At 38.7% G+C, this 21,944-nt stretch overlaps 2 protein-coding genes and 1 pseudogene across 8 annotated transcripts; 2 read left to right on the top strand and 1 right to left on the bottom strand.

Moving 5' to 3' along the window:
• Positions 1-475: 475 nt before the first annotated feature.
• Positions 476-3,339, bottom strand: LOC116215515 (transcriptional corepressor LEUNIG-like). 7 transcript variants are annotated; one of them, XM_031551251.1, is made up of 8 exons: positions 3,124-3,339; positions 2,453-2,579; positions 2,277-2,386; positions 2,023-2,172; positions 1,752-1,907; positions 1,398-1,514; positions 1,014-1,220; positions 476-879 (listed from the first exon to the last, which is right to left on the bottom strand). In XM_031551251.1, the coding sequence occupies exons 1-8, from the start codon at positions 3,217-3,219 to the stop codon at positions 736-738; spliced, it is 1,107 nt and encodes a 368-aa protein (XP_031407111.1). In that variant the 5' UTR covers positions 3,220-3,339; the 3' UTR covers positions 476-735. The 7 variants fall into 7 exon arrangements, with proteins under 7 accessions (XP_031407111.1, XP_031407112.1, XP_031407113.1 ...); XM_031551252.1 differs by having other exon boundaries at positions 2,453-2,591; positions 3,172-3,338; XM_031551253.1 differs by having other exon boundaries at positions 2,453-2,588; positions 3,172-3,338.
• Positions 3,340-5,613: 2,274 nt separating this feature from the next.
• LOC116214527 lies at positions 5,614-6,035 on the top strand (annotated as a pseudogene).
• A 6,440-nt stretch (positions 6,036-12,475) lies between these two features.
• Positions 12,476-13,585, top strand: LOC116213090 (protein DOG1-like 4). Its single transcript, XM_031547900.1, has one exon. It carries the CDS (start codon positions 12,692-12,694, stop codon positions 13,400-13,402), a length of 711 nt encoding a protein of 236 aa, XP_031403760.1. The 5' UTR covers positions 12,476-12,691; the 3' UTR covers positions 13,403-13,585.
• The last annotated feature ends 8,359 nt before the right edge of the window (positions 13,586-21,944 follow it).

The following is a 21,944-nucleotide window of genomic DNA, read 5'->3' as shown; positions in this document are numbered from 1 at the left end:
AAACTACGTGTTATTATTTTATTATAAGGAACCAATTAAAAAATACAAAGACAAAGAAAAGTCAAGAATTCCAAAAGTGAGGGTGTTAACAAGACTACGGATATTCTTAACTTAATGACTGAAATTAATTCTTCTCGGATATCGGTTCAAATATGATCACAAGGCGCTTTTAGACTCATATGATGGTTGCCTTAATCGTCATGTGCAAAGAAGAGTATATGTCAAGGTAAGTGAACATTTCTCGACTCACTTACCGTACAAGAGCCATCGATCACGAGCATCGACCAGTAGGAAGAGAGAACATGCACAAACCAGATATGCTGATGTCCTAAGAAATTAGCATCATTTCTCCGCAGGAACTGGATGGTTCAAACGGACTGATAGTCACTCCTGACTGGACCTCGCCTGTCGGGTTAGGCACTTTGAACCGAGGTTCAAACACGAGTTATTCGTATTTTGATATAAGAAGAAAACAAATAGAAAAACACTGGAACTTTTACACGTTGATCACTTTGTTGTTAAGGGAAGCCTAACGGGAAATGTCATTACAAAAGCAGCCCAAGAAACAAAAAAGAGCATTCTAAAGGAACGGTACAGAGGTTAATGTTCCTCCCCAATTTGCGTCTCTCACTGAGCTTAGATCTTCGTTTTCAGAATCTGAGGATGGATATTGAGAAAACACCAGAAGTGATTTAACAGCCACATAGATTACAGCCGATCCCTTTTCCTCCGGACCTACTTCCATAGCTTGACCGACTTGTCGTGGCTGGCTGAGGCAACCAACCTTGTCACGTTGGACACGGCCAAGGCAGTGATAAGCCCATCATGTGCCGGCAGGGTCATCGTCTTGTTCTCCGACATGTTCCAGAGCTCCAATGACTGCAAGAGGAAATTCCCGACAGAATATGTGAATGAAGTACCGGCAAGAAGCCAGAGAAGAAGATCTGCCAATAAATGGATTGGGCCAACTTGATCATCGGAGGGATGAACAAATTTTAAAACCTTCTGATCACCTGGTAACAGCCAATCAGGAGCAATGACGGCCATGTAGGGTGGAACACGGCCGAATGGAATTTGTTGCCATCGCAGCTCAGTTCGTGCACACACTCCCCTTCACTTCCTGACCCGAGCGCCCATACCCTCACAGAGTCCTCACTTACTGATGCAAGTAAGTCTCCAGTAGAGTCCCAACAGACAGAATCGATCGGCTTTGTGTGACCCTGCAATGACCAAAAAGAGAAGGCTTAAGTTTCAGCACACGTCGATGGTCTTTACACATTCTCGAGCACCAAAGTAGGCATATAATGACGATGGAGGATTGTCATATCTTACAAGACCAGCTCAGAGAGAGAAACAATCACATGCCAATTTCGTTTTCAGATTAGAAAAAAGTTTACCTGCAAGGTTTGTCGGCAAGCTTGGGTCTCCACGTCCAATATCGAAAGGACATTCTCAGCAGCTGCTGCAAGATATCTCCCCAGAAGCGGTTGGAATCTCACCTGGGCCATTCCTCCCTGATTCCATACGAAGACACGGAGTCAGAGGTTTAGGGTCAAATTAGAATCTTCTGTTAAAGAAATGTTTTTTTTCAAAGTCAAGCTCACGACTGGCTAAAACAGTTTTGCCTCGGAATCCGTCAGTAAGGTCATCGGCCTTCTGAAGAATGATTCTCAGTCCACATATCGTGCTGTCTTTTATAGAACAGAAAACGGTACAAAGAATACCAAACATGCCCTATCTATCAATTTTACCTTAAAAACTCTCGTACAGCTCCCGTTATTAATACTCCAGTACCGTATCTCACCATCTCCATCACAAGAGCATAAGAGATCATCCTTATTCGGGTGAAAATCGAGAGAAATCACAACTGCATTGTGTCCCATGAACGTCCGGAGCGAATACCCGGGCTGCAAATTAACGCGGTCTCAGTCGATGAGCACCAGAATAAATGCCAAATACTAAGCAAGCAATTGGTGATTGTCATCAAAATATTAATTGACAGAATAAAAAGGGTTCACCGACATTGTCAGCATCCCAGAGTCTGACGGTCTTATCGAACGAGGATGTGGCAAGGCGCGGCATGCTTGGGCTAAAACGGACATCTGTGATCATAGATACGTGTTCGTCAAGGGTCGTCTTAGGCTTTAGAGTGTCCGTGTACCATAGAACAGCCTGTTTTCACACCACATAGAAAATTCGAGCAAGCAGTCAGCGAAAGAGAGAGGGACGGACGTCTATATATCGATTGCTTCATTCTTGTTTCTCCTGCTACTTACTTTTTTGTCGTGGCCACCACTTGCAAGCAATTTTCCATCGGATGAGAAGTGGCAGCAGACGACTTTGCGGGTGCTTGCTCGAACAGTATTAACTTCAGTGAATGTGAATCCTGAAACAGATTAATCAAGTTCGAATTAATTATGTGATCTAATTACCAACTCGATAGATATAATACCTTTACTAAAGTCCATGCACTGACCCACAGGATCACGGGGTTCGATGTCATCATGGGATAAAGAAGACTCGGAGACGTTGTCATCAAGAGATCCATCCTCCACGAAGCCGTCCATATCAGCCTGGAACTTCAGAAACTTCTTGATCATCCCATGGACAAATAGTCAATGAAAAATAATCTGTTCTTCAATCCATTTCAAAGTCCATTGTAACTATAAGTAAGTTTTCTTGCATTAGTTATTCAAATATTCCCCTCCACTTATCCCGAAAAAAGAGAAAAAGAAATAGAAAAAGAATCGACCATCTGAAAAAGGAAATCTTCCCTTGCATGGGCAGGTCGCTTGATTAGATCAAATCAGATTACATTTACAGAATTAAATTTAGGGCAAATCAGAAGACCATGTCATATAAGTTGGTAAGGGGAGATTCCGAGATGGAACTAGTCTGAAAAGACTCATCCGGTGCAAGGCAGGCAATCACAACAATTTGATTCGCCTGCTGGAATCATCATGTTAACTTGGGATTATCAGCTAATCGATGATTGTGATTGATCTCAGTCTAAAAGAATCTTATTCAGACAATCCAAATCTAAATAAAATAGATGAAGACACGAACTCATTTATTACTGACAACAGCTTCATGATTGAAACTGAGATTCATCGACTCACTCACCAAATGAATTGATGGCGAAGTTAGAGTGCCTGACCCATCCGTACTTACCATCATTGACGCCTCCGAGGAGCTTCCACTGTCAGGCAGAGCAGGCATAGTGATCACGTCCCCAGGAGTATGAGTTGAGGGCGTTTAGGGAGCTGAGCTTGGGGATGGACCCGCCGTGTTTGCAGTTCCGGTGCTGTCCATACATACATTCAGTGTCTCTAATCATAAAATATATATTTATATATTGATAGGAATACGCAGAAGAATATTTTGAAAAGACAGTGGTAGTGTGTGTAATTTGGGCAGAGAGCAAGGGTGCTTATGGTGCTTACCTCAAAATAATTTAAAGTATTGTGGAGACACTAGTATAAAATCACTTAGAGTGAGAGACATGATTGATTAATGCTTGAAAGTAGAGTAATTTTTATAACCATCTATTAATTAGTTGGATAAAATTATATTTATAGCTGTTAAATTTCAATCATAATATATCGTCTGATTGTTTCTAATATAATATTGTTTATGAGAAATTATTGGGTGTAACTGCTGAATATCCAATCGCTGCGCTCGTTCGAAATATTTTCGTATTTGGAGAATGATATTTTGTACAAGGAACCGTATGTACGAATCGATCGATTAATATTTTGTATGGAACGTTTTCGTACTTGGAGATAGCGTTTCGATAGGAATTACAGTTAATATTATTTACACAGAGAAAAATGCTTGTACTGATTGGTTTACGCGAAATTTATTGCATCTGTCTTTTGGTCCTTATTATTATCACCATCCACCGACTAGTTTTAATAGCGCTATTATTTGAGGCTTTCCGCTTCGGCCCCTGAGCCGTTTTCAGTCCTTCATCGTGCCATGAATTTCAGTAATAGAACCTAGCGCAAGCCATCCGCCAAAAGCAACCAAAATATTCCTGGGTGAAGGGGGCGAAAACTTGAACTACGGGGGGAGTGGGGTTTGGCCCCGTTTTTCCATTATATATATATATATATATATAATATATTCTACTCCAGAGCCATGGACCCAAATTGCACACTTTCTACATCCTTAAAAAAGAAATATTTACGCAAACAAATTACGCACCTACATAATGACCTTTGGATACACGTTGAGTTTATTTAGCTCATCAGAAAAGAAAGCTTGTCTATTGCATGAAGTACATAAATTTTTCGTTAAAACCGTACCGAGGCTGAATTACGTGATATCGTAGATGTGTGAGGACGGAATCATGGGACGTGCAAGCTCAATATCACGCTCATTCAAGTCGAGAAACACTATGCATCATCTCGTTTCGCCCCTTGAGTTCGCGAATTTACAATCATTTGGATTTTCCTCCCTTCAATTAAATTTCTAAAGCTTTTCATGGGGATGCGTCCATGTGTATAATTTCGTCAAAAGAGCTTGCCGATGAACCAGAAGCACGTGGTCTTTAAAATTGGCAAAGTGACTCAAAATCCTTCGTGGCTAATTAACTGAGCTGTATATAAAGCCCCTATCTGTCTCCTCCTATGGCGGTTATGCGGAATCCCATTGTCCCCAACTCTCCACATGGCTCAATGTTTGGCATCCCTCCAATTTGGAGGAAATTTGACTCAAATTGTGTTGAACTTTTATCGGACTTTAATAGGCCCAAGAATCTAATTTTGTTAGGGTTAATTTTCAGCTAAATTAGCTGGGTAAGAGGCGGCGGCTAATAGGATATCAGATCAGCAAAAGGCAGTACATAATAGAGAGGGACAGAGCTGAAATTCGGGTTACAGAGGGCAGCACGCAGCTGGAGATCAAACCTCGATCAGAAGGGTAAACGAACTCCGATTGGGACAAAATTTTGACAGAGACTTCACGACATGTAGAGCTAAGTTCTAAACGGTCAGAATTTCTATTCGAGCTCTGTAGGTGCTGTTTCAGCTGACTTTGTAAACCACTCGATGTGGGTGACGAATTTAGTGTTTGAGTCATCCAAGAGAGTGTTTCTCTTGAGTTTGGTGATCCAAGGGTTTACCCTTGATGAAAGACATTGTATAACCTTCATTCATAGTGGATCGTTGATTCGGAGTTGGTCCCATGATTTTTCCCCACATTGGGGTTTTCCACGTAAAATTCTTAGTGTTCTTTTCTTTACTACTTGTTGGTTGATTTGATTAGTTCATATCTCGATTACACTAGTAGGAGAGAAAAATTAATCGCTGCGTTATTGTTTGGTTGAGCACATCCCTTCCCAACACTCATCCAATCCACAGCGCCACGGCCCACTTCATGGCCTTCTTCGGCCCCTGGCTCGATCACCACCAGGCCTTTCTCGACCAGCTCCTGCCACTCGTTGCCCCCCAATGGACCGACGACTGATCATAACAGCCACCAGCTTGCACCCGCAATCAGCCGAGTCCTCCTCCACTACCAACACTATTTCGAAGAAGCGTCCAAGTTAGCCCACGAAAACATCTCCTTCCTCCTCTCCGCCCCGTGACTCTCCCTGCTGGAGTGGATGTTATGTTTCTATGGAACGGTGGGTTTAAGCCCACATTGGTGTTCAACCTAATCGATCGCGGCAACCTGACCGCGGAGCAGGTGCGTGACATCGAGCAGCTGAGAGACGAGGCGAAAAGGAAGGAAAGGGAGCTCGGGGAGGTGATGGCTGGTGTCCAGGAGAGCGTGGCTGCGCCGCCACTGCTGGGGCTGTTGCGGCTACGGGCGAGGGGGCTGAGAGCATGGGGAGGAACTAGACTTGGAGATGGCAGTGGAGGAGCTGAGGGGGGCGATGCGGGGGGTGCTAGAGGGTGTCGATGCGCTTTGTGGGGCCACGGTGAGGAGGTTGATGGAGGTCCTGAGGCCGAACCAGAACGTCCTCTTCCTGGTGGCGGCCGCTGAGTTCCAGCTTCGTGTTAGGTAGTGGGATTTAGAAAGAAATTTTGAGATTAGCAGAAGGAGATAATTTGTTCCCAATAATTATAATAATATATCAATCATAATATTCAGTCGCTGCGATCGTTCGAAATGTTTTCATACTTGAAGAATAACATCTAGTTCAAGGAGAATAATATTTCGTACAAAACAATCAGTCAATTGTATGTACGAATTGGACGATTAATGTTTTGTACGAAACGTTTTCGTATTTGGAGAATAGCATTTCAACGGGGAATGGACAGTTAATATTGTTCACACAGAGGAGAATGCTTGTGCTGATTGGTTGGCGCGAAATTTATTGCATCTGTCTTTTGGTCCGCATTATTATCACCATCCTTGATCGATTCGGGGGCAATGGCCGCCAATCGGCGACCTCGACCTCTTCATTGAGGTCCCTAATACTCACGGAGGATGTCAGCGACCTCCGTGGAGGGGTCGGGGTCGCCAATTGGCGGTCCCGACTCCTCATTCCCTTTCGATGACTAAAATGAAAAAATGAAAAGTTGATGGTAGGAATAATAAAAGAAAAAAGATTTAGAACCAAAATGATTAAAAAACTAAAGATTGAAGATTAAAAATGAAAAAAAAAATTAACGTCGTAATCCTTTATAACTAATGGAGTACACCATAGGGATGTTAATTGTTCAAAACAAAAATACAGAGTGCAAGTTATCCCAAATCCAAACCACAATGGTGTTTGTGTACTTTTCCCTTATTTTTATTCATAGACTTTCCTCTTATATATTGACTCTTTATTGCTTATACTTATAGGCTTAGAGGTAATACTCTCTTTGTTTGCGGGGAAATGTTTTTCTCCCTCCACCCACATAAGAAGATCCACTCTTGAAAATTAATTTTATTTTTAATTTATTTTCACCAACTTATAAAATGATATTATTTTTATTTCCTAAAAATATATTATGTTTTTCATTACTTAATGTTATTTATAAATTTTCAAATCATTTGATGCATTTTTGAGACCGCAGCAAAGCGTGGGTAAATACCTAGTTATAGACTAAATTGAAAATTATGTTGTAAGGTGCATATTAGCGAATTTATCCCTTTCTTTTTTCTTTTCAAAAGTAGCCCCTTCCCCGACTTCAGGCTCTTACAGCTATAGAAACGTTAGGATCACTAGAAGTCAGGCAGATACAAACTTGATCCATAAGTTCAAGTGCATTTTGTTTTTAGTATTTTGGTATTTCAAAGCTTAACGAGTCTCGATTAATTTAATTTGACTTGATCGACTCGTTAAAAGATAAATATCTCCCAATATGATTTTGTTCACTCAAAATACTTAAACTTAAAATTTTTTAAAAATATTAAATGTCGAATCGCTTGAAATAATTTACCGCGAAAAGTTTATCCCCTCATTATTGCCTTTGGTGGGAGGTCGGTTTGCTCTCCATCGGTTGCATCAATTATTGCTGACTTTAGCAAAAGTTAACTTTCTGTTAGGTTACAGAAAGGTAATTAAAATGTGCTTCAATTCAGTGACACATGTATTTGTACGTATGTGAGTGCTGGTCCTCGTTCTAGCAAAACTATTCATATCCACACCAGAATGTGCTTGAGACTCTGTCCCGACCTCGGATGGCCACGTGTCATCTGAATTTTGTATTTTCTTTCTTAAATACGAAGAAACTCGCACGATGTTAGGCGTTAAAAAAAGTAAAGTCAATAATAAACTTTTTTGTCTTGATCAAAATGTGAGAAAAGGATATCATTAATATTAAAAAGAAAAATAATAATAAATTAATATAGTGTGGGTCATTTTCAAATACATAGGGTAGCTATTTTTCAATTATTTTAACTTAATGAATATATAGACGTGTGAAAAAAAGAAATAAGAAACTTAATCAAATAATCTGAAAAGGATAAAAAGGCAAGAGCGTATACTAATTTTTTATATTCAAATATACTATATATATTTATATTACACACAAAATTGCCATATTTAGTGAAATTCCTCTTGAAAAACATACATGAATATAGAAAAAAAGACCAAAATCTATTTTAAAAGTATATGGAACGAAGAAGAATGACATAAATGTATAAATAAATTAATAAAATTTTGACTGGAAAAAATTTCACTAGAATAGTTATGGTGTACTTGAGTTTATAAATAAATTTAATGAAATTAACACACTTTATACGTACCCAAAAAATAATTAACTCATATTATTATATCATATAGATTAATTTTCTAAGATTAATTAATTGAAATCTTATAATTTTAAAAAATAATGAGTTATGACTTCATATTTAGAGGGAGAATGATTTAATAATAATAATTTTTTGCTTAAAAAGAAAAAGAAAAGATAGACCAAAGAACTGAGGGATTGATTAGAACCAAAGTCATTCTACCAAAGAAGTACCTTAACCATTCAATAGCATCCACTTCATCGTTATTTCTCCATAAATTTATAAAGACAAATTACGTATAGTATCATTTTAAGAAAAAAAAAGCTCGTGAGTATTAAAATGATACTGTACTCGACAATTTGTAGGATGCGAACTATTTTAGTTAAATGACATATAGATAATTAAGATATGTTAATTTTCAATTTTTTTTTTGGAGACCGTAAAAAAAATGAAAAGAATGGATTGAAACGAAAAAGAACGAAAATTTGTGGGTAAAATTGAAAAGAAAAGAAAAATGGTTAGAATGAAAAAGAAAAAATAGAAGACACGTGTCATATTTATAGCATAAGAAGACTCAAACAACAGTTTTACTTTTATAAGATGATATATTTTATTTTATTTTAAGTTTACTAAGTTTATAAATAAGTTAAATTCGTCATTTTGCTACAATATTCTACTGTCGCATTATTGTCTTCTTGTTTTTCTCTCAACTCTTCCGCCTTATACTTATCCATACTTTATATATTTCAGTCATCCTCATATTTTTCGCAAAATCACGAAATATTTTTAGTTTATTGCTTGAAAAAAACCTTGCTTATGTGTCCACTTGGTATTAAATATTTACTTATAATAATTATAATAATACTCCTCGACAATCAATAAGAGAAAATAATTTTTGGTATAGTTATGCTTCATGATAGTCGCACACAAATCGTAGGCATATGATCAAATGGGTATTTAACTAAAGACTCAGGAACATTAAGGTTGTGGATAAAATAAAATCTTCTTCGATAGTAAGGTATTGTATCACAATGATCAATTGCTTCCAAAATATTTTCTTTATTACCCGAGAAAAGCAACTAAACTACGTGTTATTATTTTATTACAAGGAACCAATTAAATAATACAAAGACTGAAAAAGAAAAGTCGAGAATTTAAATCGATTTCCAAAATGATTTTGTCAAGAAAGTGAAAAGTAATTAAAGAAATGATAAAGTAACATGATCTAGTAAAGAGTCAGGTATGGTTTTGATCCGTGAAAAATACCAAGGCCAAGGGTTTGGTCCCTCAAAAATTTTTGCCTCGGTTTTAGTCCTTCAATCACCATTCCGTCAGATGTTTTAGTCTTGCCGTCTTCTTGCGCGTGCCAACCGTGACGGAAATCTCACGTGGCGGCTGAGCTGAACCTAACTCCGTTAATGACCCCCAAATTGCCAAAACCGACGTCGTTGCCTTCCTTGATGCCTGCTCGCCCGAGTCGACGCAATCCGCGACCTAAATGAGCTCCTCGAGGAAATCAAAGGCAAAACCCCAATTGTTGCAGACCTCTCCCCCAAGCTCGAAGCTACCGTAGTTACTGGTCGGGACATGGGCGAAGCTCTGGTGGCAGGAGCCGTAAATGTCAGAGAGGGTGGCGACATCGGAGGAGTTGTTCACGAAGTGGGTCGACTCGGGCGGGTTGAGCGGCGCAGGGGCAGAGACGTCGTCGTGGAGGTCGAGGTCCTTCATGATGGAGTCCCAGTCGAGGGACTGGAGGGCGTGGTGGTGGCCATCGCCGTCGCCCCAACCCATGGTGCGGCTGAGGCAGGGTGGTGGAAGTAAGGTCCGAGGAGGCAGGGGGAGGCTTGAGGTTGGAGGAGGAGACGGGGGCGGCGGCTGGAACTGAGACATTGGGTTTCAGAAGAAGAAGAAGAAGAAGAAGAAGAGGAGGTTAGAGGAGGAGACAGGGGAGGAGGAGACGGGGGCGGCGGCAGGAACTGAGATATTGGGTTGAAGAAGAAGAAGAAGAAGAAGAAGAAGAAGAAGAATTATGTATGTACGTCAAAGGCTTGTACGACGTCGTTTTTGGCAATTTGGGGGTACGTCAAAGGCTTGTACGACATCGTTTTTGGCAATTTGGGGCGGAGTTAGGTCCATCTCAGTCGCCACGTGAGATTTCCGTCACGGTTGGCACGCGCAAGAAGACGGCAAGACTAAAACATCTGACGGAATGATGATTGAAGGACTAAAACCGAGGCAAAAATTTTTAAGGGATCAAACCCTTGGCCCTGGTATCTTTGAGGGACCAAAACCATACCTGACTCTCTAGTAAATGAATGCAGAGATGAACAAAAATTTGTATTTTATTTACAAAGTGACAAGCTGACGGATGGAACCGTTTATGATCCAATTTGAACACTTGCGTTATGTATAATTAAGGACGAATACTAATCCGGTCACGTAAACTTCTTGAGTATTTTCAGCAGTCAGATCAGATTATGTTTATGAAGTCCACAGTATACATAATTAATTAAACTGATTACAAGAGCATTTTCTACGGTCTGATGCGATCATTTTTTTTTTAAAATACAATCTTCAGTACAAAAGGTCAATCAAAACCATTATAGGAAAATGGAACTGTTAAAAAACGTACTGTAAAATTATCAATCAGAGAATAAAAATTGGATAGGTGGAATTACCAACTCAGGTGAATTCAAAAGATTATGTGATAGATTTTTGCGAGTATGGACTCGAATTCGAGTTTTATTAAAGAAAAAATTCATATTGTGTGATTTTTATCTCTTAATGGACCGATTCTTTTTATAAATATGATCCCGAATTCGAGTCTTGTAAAATAAAAAATTCATATTGTGTGATTTTTATCTCTTAATAAATCGATTCGACTTTAGTTGTGTTTATTGAGTTTCTGAATATTAAAATGCATCCCGAAATTTCATTAATCCTTTTTATTGATATACGTCCAAGGAAAAAGGGAAAATACAGGTGGCACCTTGATTACGTTATGCGCCATAAAAAAGGCCGCTGGGTAATGGCATTCGGTTGGTCGGCTGAGGGCGCCGAACCCCACCAACCCATCCCTCCCCGACGGCTGTATTCCGTGTCCCGTCCGCGGGAACCGACAAATGGACACCTGCGTCAATATATCACTTTTCCTTTTTCTTTTTCTTTTTAATTCTTTGATTATTTTTTTTTTTGGCACTCTTTAATTAATTAATTCGTTCCTATTTATTCAAGGATAACTCATCAACTCACAGTCGTGGCCTATCTACAATTTCCATTCATTCATCATCAAAGTCGAGGAAACCTTCTCCATCCTGTCCACCTCCACCGCCATCATGCAGTGTGTTTCTAATTCTCCTGCGACTCCGACATAGTTTGAGCCTTCCCGATGAAGCAGTAATATCCAGAAGGGATAACTTGTCCATACATACAACATTCAATGTCCACGAGATGGAACAGAACTTTTCAATGTCTCTTATCACCAAAAAATAAAAATAAAAAAGAAAAGAAAAGAAAACTTGATAGGAATATGCAGAAGAATATTCTGAAAGCTTGAGACCGTGGTACTGTGTGTAGTTTGTGCAGAGAGCAAGGGCATTTGCATGGTCCCTCGCATTGAGCGGGTCGGAGAGGTGGGCGGCAACCCATTTCGTACTTGAACAATAACATTTTGTACAAGGAGAATAATATTTCATACAAAACAATCAGTCCACTGTATGTATGAATCAATCGATTAATGTTTTCGCACTTGGAGAATAACATTTCGACAAAGAACGAACACTTCATATTGTTCATGCAAAGGAGAATGTTGTGCTGATTGGTTAGCGCGAAATTTATTGCATCTGTCTTTTGGTCATCATTATTATCACCATCCAACGACTGGTTTAATAGCACTTTTATTTTAAGGATATTATTGGTGTTTTCGGCTTTGTATTTTTTGATTTTTGTTTTGGGGGGTTTGGCCCCATCTTTCCATTAAAAAAAAATGTTCTAGTAATGAGCTATGGACCCAAATTGCACACTTTCTACATCCTTAAAAAAGAAATGTTTATGCAAACAAATTACGCACCCTACATAATGACCTTTGGATACACCTTAAGTTTAATTAGTTCATCAGAAAAGACAGCTCGTACCGAGGCTGAATTATGTGATATCGTAGATGTGTAAGGACGGAATCATGGGACGTGCTTGCTCAATATGATGCCCTTTCAAGTCGAGAAACACTTATAACGTTATCTCCTTTCAGCCCTCGACTTCGCGGATTTACAATCATTTGGATTTTCCTCCTTCCAATTAAATTCCTAAAGCTTTCCATAGATATGCGTCCATGGGGATAATTTTGTCACATAGTGCGTTAATTTCGTCAAAGGAGCTTGCTGATGAACCAGAAGCACGTGGTTTTTAAATGAGCAAAGTGACTCACAATCCTTCGTGGCTAATTAACTGAGCTGTATATAAAGTCTCTATTTGTCTACTCCTATGGCGGCTATTCGTAATCCAATTGTCCCCAGCTCTCCACATGGCTCAGCCAATCCACAGCGCCGCGGCCCACTTCACGACCTTTTTCGGCCACTGGCTCGATCACCACCAGGCCCTTCTCGACCAGCTCCTGCCCCTCGCTGCCTCCAATGGACTGACGACTGATCATAACAGCCACCAGCTTGCATCCGCAATCGGCCAAGTCCTCCTCCACTACCAGCACTACTTCGACGAGGCATCGAAGTTAGCCCGCGAAGACATCTTCCTCCTCCTCTCCGCCCCGTGGCTCTCCCCGCTGGAGCGGACGTTTCTATGGAACGGCGGGTTCAAGCCCACATTGGTGTTCAGCTTAATCGACGGCCGGGACCTGACGGCGGAGCAGGTGCGTGACATCGAGCAGCTGAGAGCCGAGGCGAAGAGGAAGGAGAGGGAGCTCGGGGAGGCGATGGCTGGCGTCCAGGAGAGCGTGGCTGCTCCGCCACTGCAGGGGCTGCTGCGGCTACGGGCGAGGGGGGCGAGAGCGTTGGATGGGGAGGAACCAGACTTGGAGATGGCAGTGGAGGGGCTGAGGGCGGCGATGCGGGGGGTGCTGGAGGGTGCCGATGCGCTTCGTGGGGCCACGGTGAGGGGGTTGATGGAGGTCCTGAGGCCGGACCAGACCGTCCGCTTCCTGGTGGCGGCCGCTGAGTTCCAGCTCCGCGTTAGGCGGTGGGGCTTAGAAGGAAATTCTAAGATTAGCAAATGGAGATAATTTGTTCCTAACAATTATATAGTGTTGGGAACAAAATACTATATTTTTATTTACTACTAATAATTCACATCTTTCTCTAAGCAAAAAAAAAATAAAATCCAAAGAATCTTTATATCTGTGGGCAATGATAGCTAAATTAATAATTGTACCGTCAGAGGCTTTTTTTATAAATTTATCATTTTTCATTCTTTACTGACAATATATAAATAATCTGGCCAAAAATAAATATATAACATCAATAGTAAGAGCCAGACAAATTTTCTCTTTTAATCTTTTTTTCGATAAGCATCTTTTAGTCTTAGCAATAGCAATAGATGCTTGTGTTTTCTCGAGCACCCGGAAATTTTTCTACTTATTCCCAGTGTCGATCTGGCTATTATGATCGTGTATCACAGGGACACGGCATCCTACGCATTGAATGCTCGTGGATCCCGCGGCACACTACTCATCCGACGATGAGGACACCGTGTGTCATCGAGATACGATGTCATATTAGAATTTCAACAGTATTCTTTACTTTTTTATTAAAGGAAATTTTTTATCATTATTTAAAAAATACAAAATGTGCGATAAAAAAATATAAATTAAAAAATAACGGAGGAACCTTCAAGTCTGATCATTAACAGAGTACTATATGAAAAAACAGTGCAGTAAATTCAAATATATAGGTAGGAGGATCATCGATGACTCGGTGTTTTTGTTTGTTATTTACGAAAATCCTCAGCTGCAATCGAAAATGGAAGGTCCTCAATGTCGTTGTTGAGTGGTGCTCTTAGAGATAAGATTTTTTTTTTCAGTTTGAATCTTGATATTAGAAAGTTTAATTGAACTCCAACTATTTATTGAGCGAGTCTCCCAGCGTGGATTTTCTCCGTTCGTAAGAGTCAAACTCGAGATCTTATTTAAGGAGAACAAGTACCAAACCATTTGGACCAATCAACTTTGATTATAGATAAGATTTTTGCTTTATAAGGATTATCGCAACTCTCGTTTTGCGAAAAGTATTGATTGAGTGTTATTTATTTGCTCTAAATGAGTAATAATCAATCAGAATATTTGTGAGTGAGAATCTATGGATTCATTATAAGGTCAGTTTCCCACTTTCAAGTATTTTGATTGAATATTATATAGTTAAGTGATTAAGTAATACTTATGGAATATTTACTCTCGTTTCGCACCTTGATTTTTATATTGCGTCAACAGCCATCATGGTGTTCGGTCAACAAGCACCGTAAAATGCTGGCCTTCACTTCATGTTGCTTTTCAATCCTAAGGTCATTATTAGAAGTAAAGGGGCAAAGATTTATCCACGTGAAAAAAATTGAAAGGAGATCCATGAATTTATAAGAGATATGGGTTCAATAATTTATTAGCTTACATTTTTTGGTCGCAAATAAATCCGAACTCGTATAAATTTGTTCAACATATGATATCAGAGTTAGGTTACACACATGCATGCTCAAGCGCGTATGCGCGAGTTCGCACCACTCCAGGCCCAAAGGATCTCGTGGTAAGGGCGGGTAGTTATGAGCACGTGAAACGTATAGAATAACATGTTGCCACGTGAGGTTTGTCCCACATGAAATAATTGAAAGGAGATCCATTAATTTATAAGATGTATTGATTCAACAACCTATTCGCTTAAACTTACGTGAAATCAGCTTGGGAGAGAAATTTGGGGGTCATATTAAGCAAATAAATGCAATGCTTGATCAACTTAGTATCCGTAGAGACACTAAATAGAAACTTATTAGGGTCGAAAATGCATTCGAAAAACATCTTATGGACGAGCCACAACGGGGTATCATTGCACTAAACTCCTCGTTCACAGATACACGATACAAACTTAAGGGCATGAAATGGTCGCAGCAACATCTTGCATGCCCACCCAATTTGAAAGATTGGGCCATTTGATTGATCGTGGGCCTTAGGCAAACCCATTTATCGCCTACCAATGACATAAATAATCAGAACCCACATCTTCTTGCCCTGATAATTGGAGCCCACACATCTCAACCTCGGCTTCCGTAATCATTTTTGATAGGTAAGCCGACTTCCCTACTATTTTTGATATGGTGGTCCATGATTTTTTCTTCTTGTTTTTGTTTTTGTTTTTATTTTTTTATCGGTTATAAGAAAAACTCAATAGTCTAGTAAATGGTACAAGAAGTACCACTAGTGAGGATTGAATTTAAAACCTCTCGATTGGATATGAGCGAGTTATATTATTGCATTAAGACCTCTTTGCCATTCCATGTTTGTGCCTGTTATGAGCATAAAGGCATATAAGGTAATAATTTTCTCTTCGGCTTACTCTCGCCTTCCGCTTACGCATCTGAATGCTAGATTGCTGTCGCATTCTTGTGTTAACTAATGTTCTTATGTTGAACATTGAGTTAATAATCTCTCTCTTATGGATAATTCTATGACCTCTACGTGTTGTCCAAGTTTCTAATGTCGTGAAGAAACAACTTGTCAAGTTGAAGCAAGGCCGGGTTTGAGCCTAGCGTAGTTCCTTAACACAATAGAATAAATAATTTACATCATATGTGACAAGATTAACTTTTAAAATTAAAAGGCTATGGCTATCTTTAAAATATCGCATGGTATATATCAGAGCATAGGTTTGAAAAAATATATATATTAGAATGTAGGTTCAAAATGTGATGATCGTGTACACCTCCCTTCTAATCAATTCCATGCAATGAACCTTCAAAACCTTTTTTTGTACCATGATATTTAGAAGTCCAACGGACCCCAACTAATCCATTTCGAATTGAGTCTGCTGACTCAGGGGTAGAACTCTCCCAATCAATGATTTTCTCTATTCACAAGACTCAAACTTGAAATTTTATTTAAGAGAAACAAACGTTAAACTACTTGAACCAATATTTATCAGTAAGCCTTCAAAACTGTTTTTGATGATTGTTTTGTCTCAAGTCTCACCCTAACCAAGTCACTAGTCATATCCAAATTGAGGTTATTTCATCAGATTCGGCAAATCATATAGAATTAACTAACAAGACCCAAGACCCTATTAATGAAGTTTGTTCGATTTTTCCCCTCTTAAATCTAAGCATATAGACATATTATTGTGTTTGCTTTTAGAGTTGAGTTTTGGTTTTAATTGATTTATAATGATTGTGTTGTTAAATTACGAGAAAAAAAATGTGAAAAAGTAATGAATATTTGAGAAAAAGTAATAATTGTGCTGTTGAATTATGAAAAAAGTAATTAATAGTTGAGAGAATTTAACATTAAAAATTAAATTGAATGGTTAAAAAAAGTGAAGAAAAATGGAGAAGTAATAATTGTGGTGTTGAATTGAAGATAAGTGGAATTGAGTAGAGTAGAGTTAAAAATTGATTGTAAAACCAAATAAAGCAAGATTCCCTCTTAAACTAATTCTTACGTAATCGGAACACACTCTTGAGAAAGATTCAGTGGAGGTTATAGTCAATAAGAGCAATGGACTGGGAAATAAACATACTGCTATCCTATATCCTCACCTAAAATTAAGATGTTGTCCGTTCGATTTTCGTAAGTGATTTTTCCGTGTCCATTTTTATTTTCCTTTTCTAGTATCGTACTACGATCTCCCGTCAATAAGAATTAACCGACACATGTCAGAGACAATGTCCCGAAGGACTCGAAAACCGGGACCATGCTGAGATTTCCATTTTATCTGCTGTCTGAACCGACCTGATCCCGACGTACGGCGGCTCCAATGGGATCTGCGGGCTAACTGTATCGGACGGTGACCCTCTGCCCGAGATTCATTGCATCAAACTCACTGTTTCCAAGCATTTCGAGAAGCGGCAGTTTCATGGGGATTCTCACAAAATTTCTCGGATGAAGCAGACACGACCATGAATCTTTCCGACAAACGAACCCTCCAACCCTGTTATATTTATAGGTAAATGAAGCTTCCCTTATCAATATTTTGAATCTCCAAATAATATATTTGGACACCGGTGTTCGGATGACAAGAGTGTATTATAGCAACTCACGTACTCACCTGAAATCCAACCATGATGTTTTAGATTTAATTTTTGGATATCTCGTACCTTTTTATTTCCATTTCCTTATTCATTTACTAGTTTCATGGTCATTTTTATAACCAAAATATGTCTTGCATGTTTGAACATTTGAAAGAAGGAAATGGAGTGAAATTGGGATTCATGAGAAAATATCGGGGATGGAAGTTTAATTTTTCGAATTTCAACAATGATGCAAATCACAAAGATACGAAAAGGCTAGCGCACACATTTTCTGTTGAAATTTTGTCATCAACTTAGTTGTTCCCCGTTAATCAATTAAATATTACAATATATAGGCCACCTGGGAATGATTTGAATAATTGAATAATACTAATTTCTTTCCCAATAAATAATATTATATTAATTAATGCAAGGACCAAGCATTAAGGTTCACGATCAAGCAAAACACAGATTATTTATTTCGTTAATTATGGACTATTAATTAAGGACTACTGAGACGACGCGCCCTTCGTAAAATTCAGATTTCATCTGGGAATTGGTACATTCCATTACAAAATGCAATCAGGATAACAGGATTTCATATAATATGTGGAGAAGTTGAACTAAATATATTATATTTGGAAAATGAGAAGTACATATATTCATTGAATGATTATTTGTGACTTCTCGGTTAATGGGACCATCATCAAGTGTCTTGGAATATAGGAAGCGGAAGTTACACCGTACAATAGAGTATTTCGCCTTTTTTATTATTATGATAAGACATCATAGTTTGCTATAGTTTCACTAATAGCAGGGAATTTTGAATTTTTTCACTATATAATACAACGTAACTTCACGTAAAGTGCGACGGAAATTTGATGTGGCACCATTTTTTAACACCCTTAGGAAAAACTTGTGCTAGATTAGGCACAAGAAAAGAAAGTTCGTGTTAGTGGATGTTAACTTTTAGAAAATTGTGTTAGGACATGCTAAAATCATGCTATCTTGTTTATTTTTCAAGACAGACGTGGTATTCGCAGTTAGCCGCCTTCCACACATTGGCATCAATAGAAATTTTTTTAGGATTATTTAGCATTTAATTTTGTAACTTACTCGTAAGGAAAGATGTAACACATTTCAGTTTGTCATTACTAGAAATACGTGGATTGTTTCGAGCGGTTCGGCGATTGTTCCCCTTAGACGAAGGTCTCGAGTTCGAATCTTGTGAATGGAGAAAAATAATGCTATGAGAGCTTTACCGGTTAGTGGTCCGACCTGACTCGACTGGATTAATCCGGGCTCAATTGGGCTCTTGGATGCTATGGTTCACGCTGAAAAAGCAAAAATTTCAATTTGTGAAACATCTCGTGAAGGATTGTCCATACCAATTACAGAACTAGGTCGAACCTGCTAATGATTTATAAGTATGCGTATCGAATAACAAAACTAGGTTCATACATAATACATGTATCGAATTTTCAACTTGAACGCGATTCGTAAGTTCAATAAAGGGGTCTCACTGCATTGAATGTGGCAAGAAAATTTCATATCCACTGTTTGGGAGCATAGTGACATGACCCGGGCAAGTGGCTTTAGTCAACAATGGATTCTGATGCAATATTCACTTACGAATGATCGCTATCCGATAATTTATGCTCTTCATTTTCCTTTTTCCTTTTGATTGCACAATTTTGCACATAAAGCTCCTTTCGTGATTGAACATAAACAGAAGCTGCAAATGCGAGGACACCGCAAATCAACAAGATTGAAAAGTTGGTCGATATTGAGAGATGATCAGAGACCAAGAGCCGACGCAACAATTTATCAAATAGGGACTTCGTTAAATTGCTCACTATGTAATGAGGAAATACTAACACAGTTGAAAGAACCAATTCGTTTTAGTTCGATCCTAGTCCTTTTTCCTTCACCAAGCCTTTCAAAGTCTACCATATCGAGTGGATAATACATACCGTGCGAAACTTATCAGCTTTCGATCTATATGGACGAGCACAAATCATGCATTTCTCCTTTTTGTAATGCACGTTTGGTATATTATTAGCATTGGCTCTTCCATTAAAGTGATCATCTTTGGTACTAGTGACCTTTTTATTCGTGAGTGCTCTCCTCTTTAGTTTTCTTTTTATCATCAGCACACTCGCATGGTGCGAGAAGATTGTCGTCAACAACTTTTGTTCTTTCAAAAGTTGTTTTCACTTTTAACCCTTCCCTTCCCCCCCCTACCCCTCGACAAGCAATAAGGATTTGGTCATTGCCTAGACATAAGTATAGAATGCTCAATGAAAAATATTACAGAAAAGAAACATTGGAAAGGGTTCTCTAAGATGAGATTACATAAAAAGGATAAAACAAGAGAAGGAACAGAAAACAAAATCTTCTACAAGTTATACGCTACCTATCAATATACAACGAGATATACACGGGAGACTATGTCTTCGATAGTCTTCAAGAGAATATCTCAGTAACAATCCGGTAACAATCCGCCTCAAGTTGGAGGTTGAGGGTCACGAATTCCCAACTTGTCAAGTAGGAAACGAAAACGATCTCGACCGACTGCTTTGATAAACAAGTCGGCCATTTGACGATGTGTAGAAACTTGTGTCGTTGTAATGAGTTGAGATTGAATATGCTTCCGTCCATGTGAAATATCACTGGGTCTATAAGCGATTAGGTCAATTTCCAACCAAAAAGTTCCGTGTGGGATTAACTTTCAACACACGTCCTCACATAGCAACGTGTGGCTTTGACATTTCACCAACAAGTGCCACGTGGACTTGAATAATCTGCCCTCAAGAATTGACTACGAGTTCAGGAGGAGGAGGGACGACAATTGACAATAAATGTCACACTTGGGCCTGAGAGGAGACGCTCAACTACTAGAAATCGTCAAGAGATTTGACGTGTCGCGAGCCTACACGGGCATGCGAAAGCATAATCCGCTTTGATACCACGTAAAAATCGCATTAAACAAGAGAGGAATTGGTTGAGTTGTGTTATCCCATTCAGAGCGATCGTTCTCAGTACATATAGGCTGCCTTGATGATACGGTAAAACAGAAGGAACGGAAAACAAAATCTTCTACAAGATATACGCAAAACGGAAGGGGCTTTGAGTGGTATCCCTAGTGGAACCCAAGCGGCCTTGAGCTGTAACCTAATAAAAACCCTTCTCTAAATTTACTCCAATCCTTTCTACCATAATGATTATGAATGGCATACTTTTTTACCCCAATGAATATATGATGGCCACAATCTTCACCCGTTTCCACACGCACCGTCTATAACAATCTAGCAAATAGTCCCCAAGACCGTCATCTCTTTATATAAGCAAATTCCCTCAATTATTGGAGATGATCGCTCGAGATCGTAGCAAATAAGCTCAGAAGATTTCTTTCCTTTCTCAAATGATGCCCTGTTCATCGTTCAATCATCGACCAGCTGCATTATTTCATTTAAATGTGAAACTAGCTGTGAATTTCCCTTTCAATCATCGACCGGCTGCATTATTTCATTTCCATGTGAAACTAGCTGCGAATTCCCCTTTCTTCTAGCAGCACATAGCAAGTCGTCTTCGCTGTCATTGTTAATAATTAATTGGGATAAAGAGACCTTTTATCTATCATTTTAATTATTATTATTATTATAATACAGAAAAATATAGTATATAGGATTTATTTGTCTTAATAAAAACATTGGGGGAGAATTTTTCAGGAGGTAGTAGCTGTCCTCCTAGAATTTATAAAGAGAGAATTAGCATGACCATTTGTTTATAGTGCTTCCCCTGTCAAATGTTCTCATACTATTTATTAACCTTCTTTTTTCAATGGACTACGATATATCTCTGGTATATTGCGTAAGACTGACTAATCCTCACTCTGATGTCGATCAGCCCTGGCCATGAATTATTTCCACTAAATTTTGAACCCCTATACACTAGTAATTTTTTTGGTAGAAAGTACCAATAATTAAGTTTGCGTGCCGACACATATTTTATCAACTGCACCATATCTAATATTTCTAAATAATCTTATTTGAACATCTCCCCTTTTTTATTTTGTCGGTTTTTGTGTATGGTGAATTCGTTTTGGGTACGGCAAAAGGTGAATTTTTTCCATAGACACTTTAATATTTTTTTTTCCGGTTGAAAGACACTTTAATATTTGTGAAAGTAGATAGACGTGCCAATTTGAAACCGACTAGATATATAGCTTAGTTCTGTTAGATATTCCAATCCGTGACTCAAATTTGAATCTAGAAAGATCGATTAAAGAATCGCATTGACATTTATTAAGCTATGTGTAAGCAAATAGGAACTTGAAAACTCAACTGGTGATAGCTCTTGCAGACCCGTATATGATATACTCATGATCGGACCTTCGCAACAAACCCTTTTGGTTCTTGTTCCGTCGTCTTAATTTCTCAACGGCCATGGACTAGATAAGTACTTATAAAACGTACTTTCAACAAGTAAATTAATTCAATTCGAGATTTAAATTATTAGTGTACAAGTTAAATTAACTATACTTGAAACTAGATAAAATT

Source organism: Punica granatum, chromosome 7, assembly GCF_007655135.1.
Source record: "Punica granatum isolate Tunisia-2019 chromosome 7, ASM765513v2, whole genome shotgun sequence".
Classification (NCBI taxonomy): Eukaryota; Viridiplantae; Streptophyta; class Magnoliopsida; order Myrtales; family Lythraceae; genus Punica; species Punica granatum.
Note: the sequence above shows the minus strand (reverse complement) of the source record. Positions and strands in the feature narration are given on the sequence as shown.

Bases quoted from the DNA above. Each gene is read 5' to 3' on its own strand.
- LOC116213090 (XM_031547900.1), top strand. From the start codon at position 12,692: ATGGCTCAGCCAATCCACAGCGCCGCGGCCCACTTCACGACCTTTTTC.
- LOC116215515 (XM_031551251.1), bottom strand. From the start codon at position 3,219: ATGCCTGCTCTGCCTGACAGTGGAAGCTCCTCGGAGGCGTCAATGATG. The intron at 2,387-2,452 runs GTATTATATCTA...AATCTGTTTCAG, and splicing joins GTGCATGGACTTTAGTAAAG to GATTCACATTCACTGAAGTT. The intron at 2,173-2,276 runs GTAAGTAGCAGG...GTGTGAAAACAG, and splicing joins GTGGTGGCCACGACAAAAAA to GCTGTTCTATGGTACACGGA.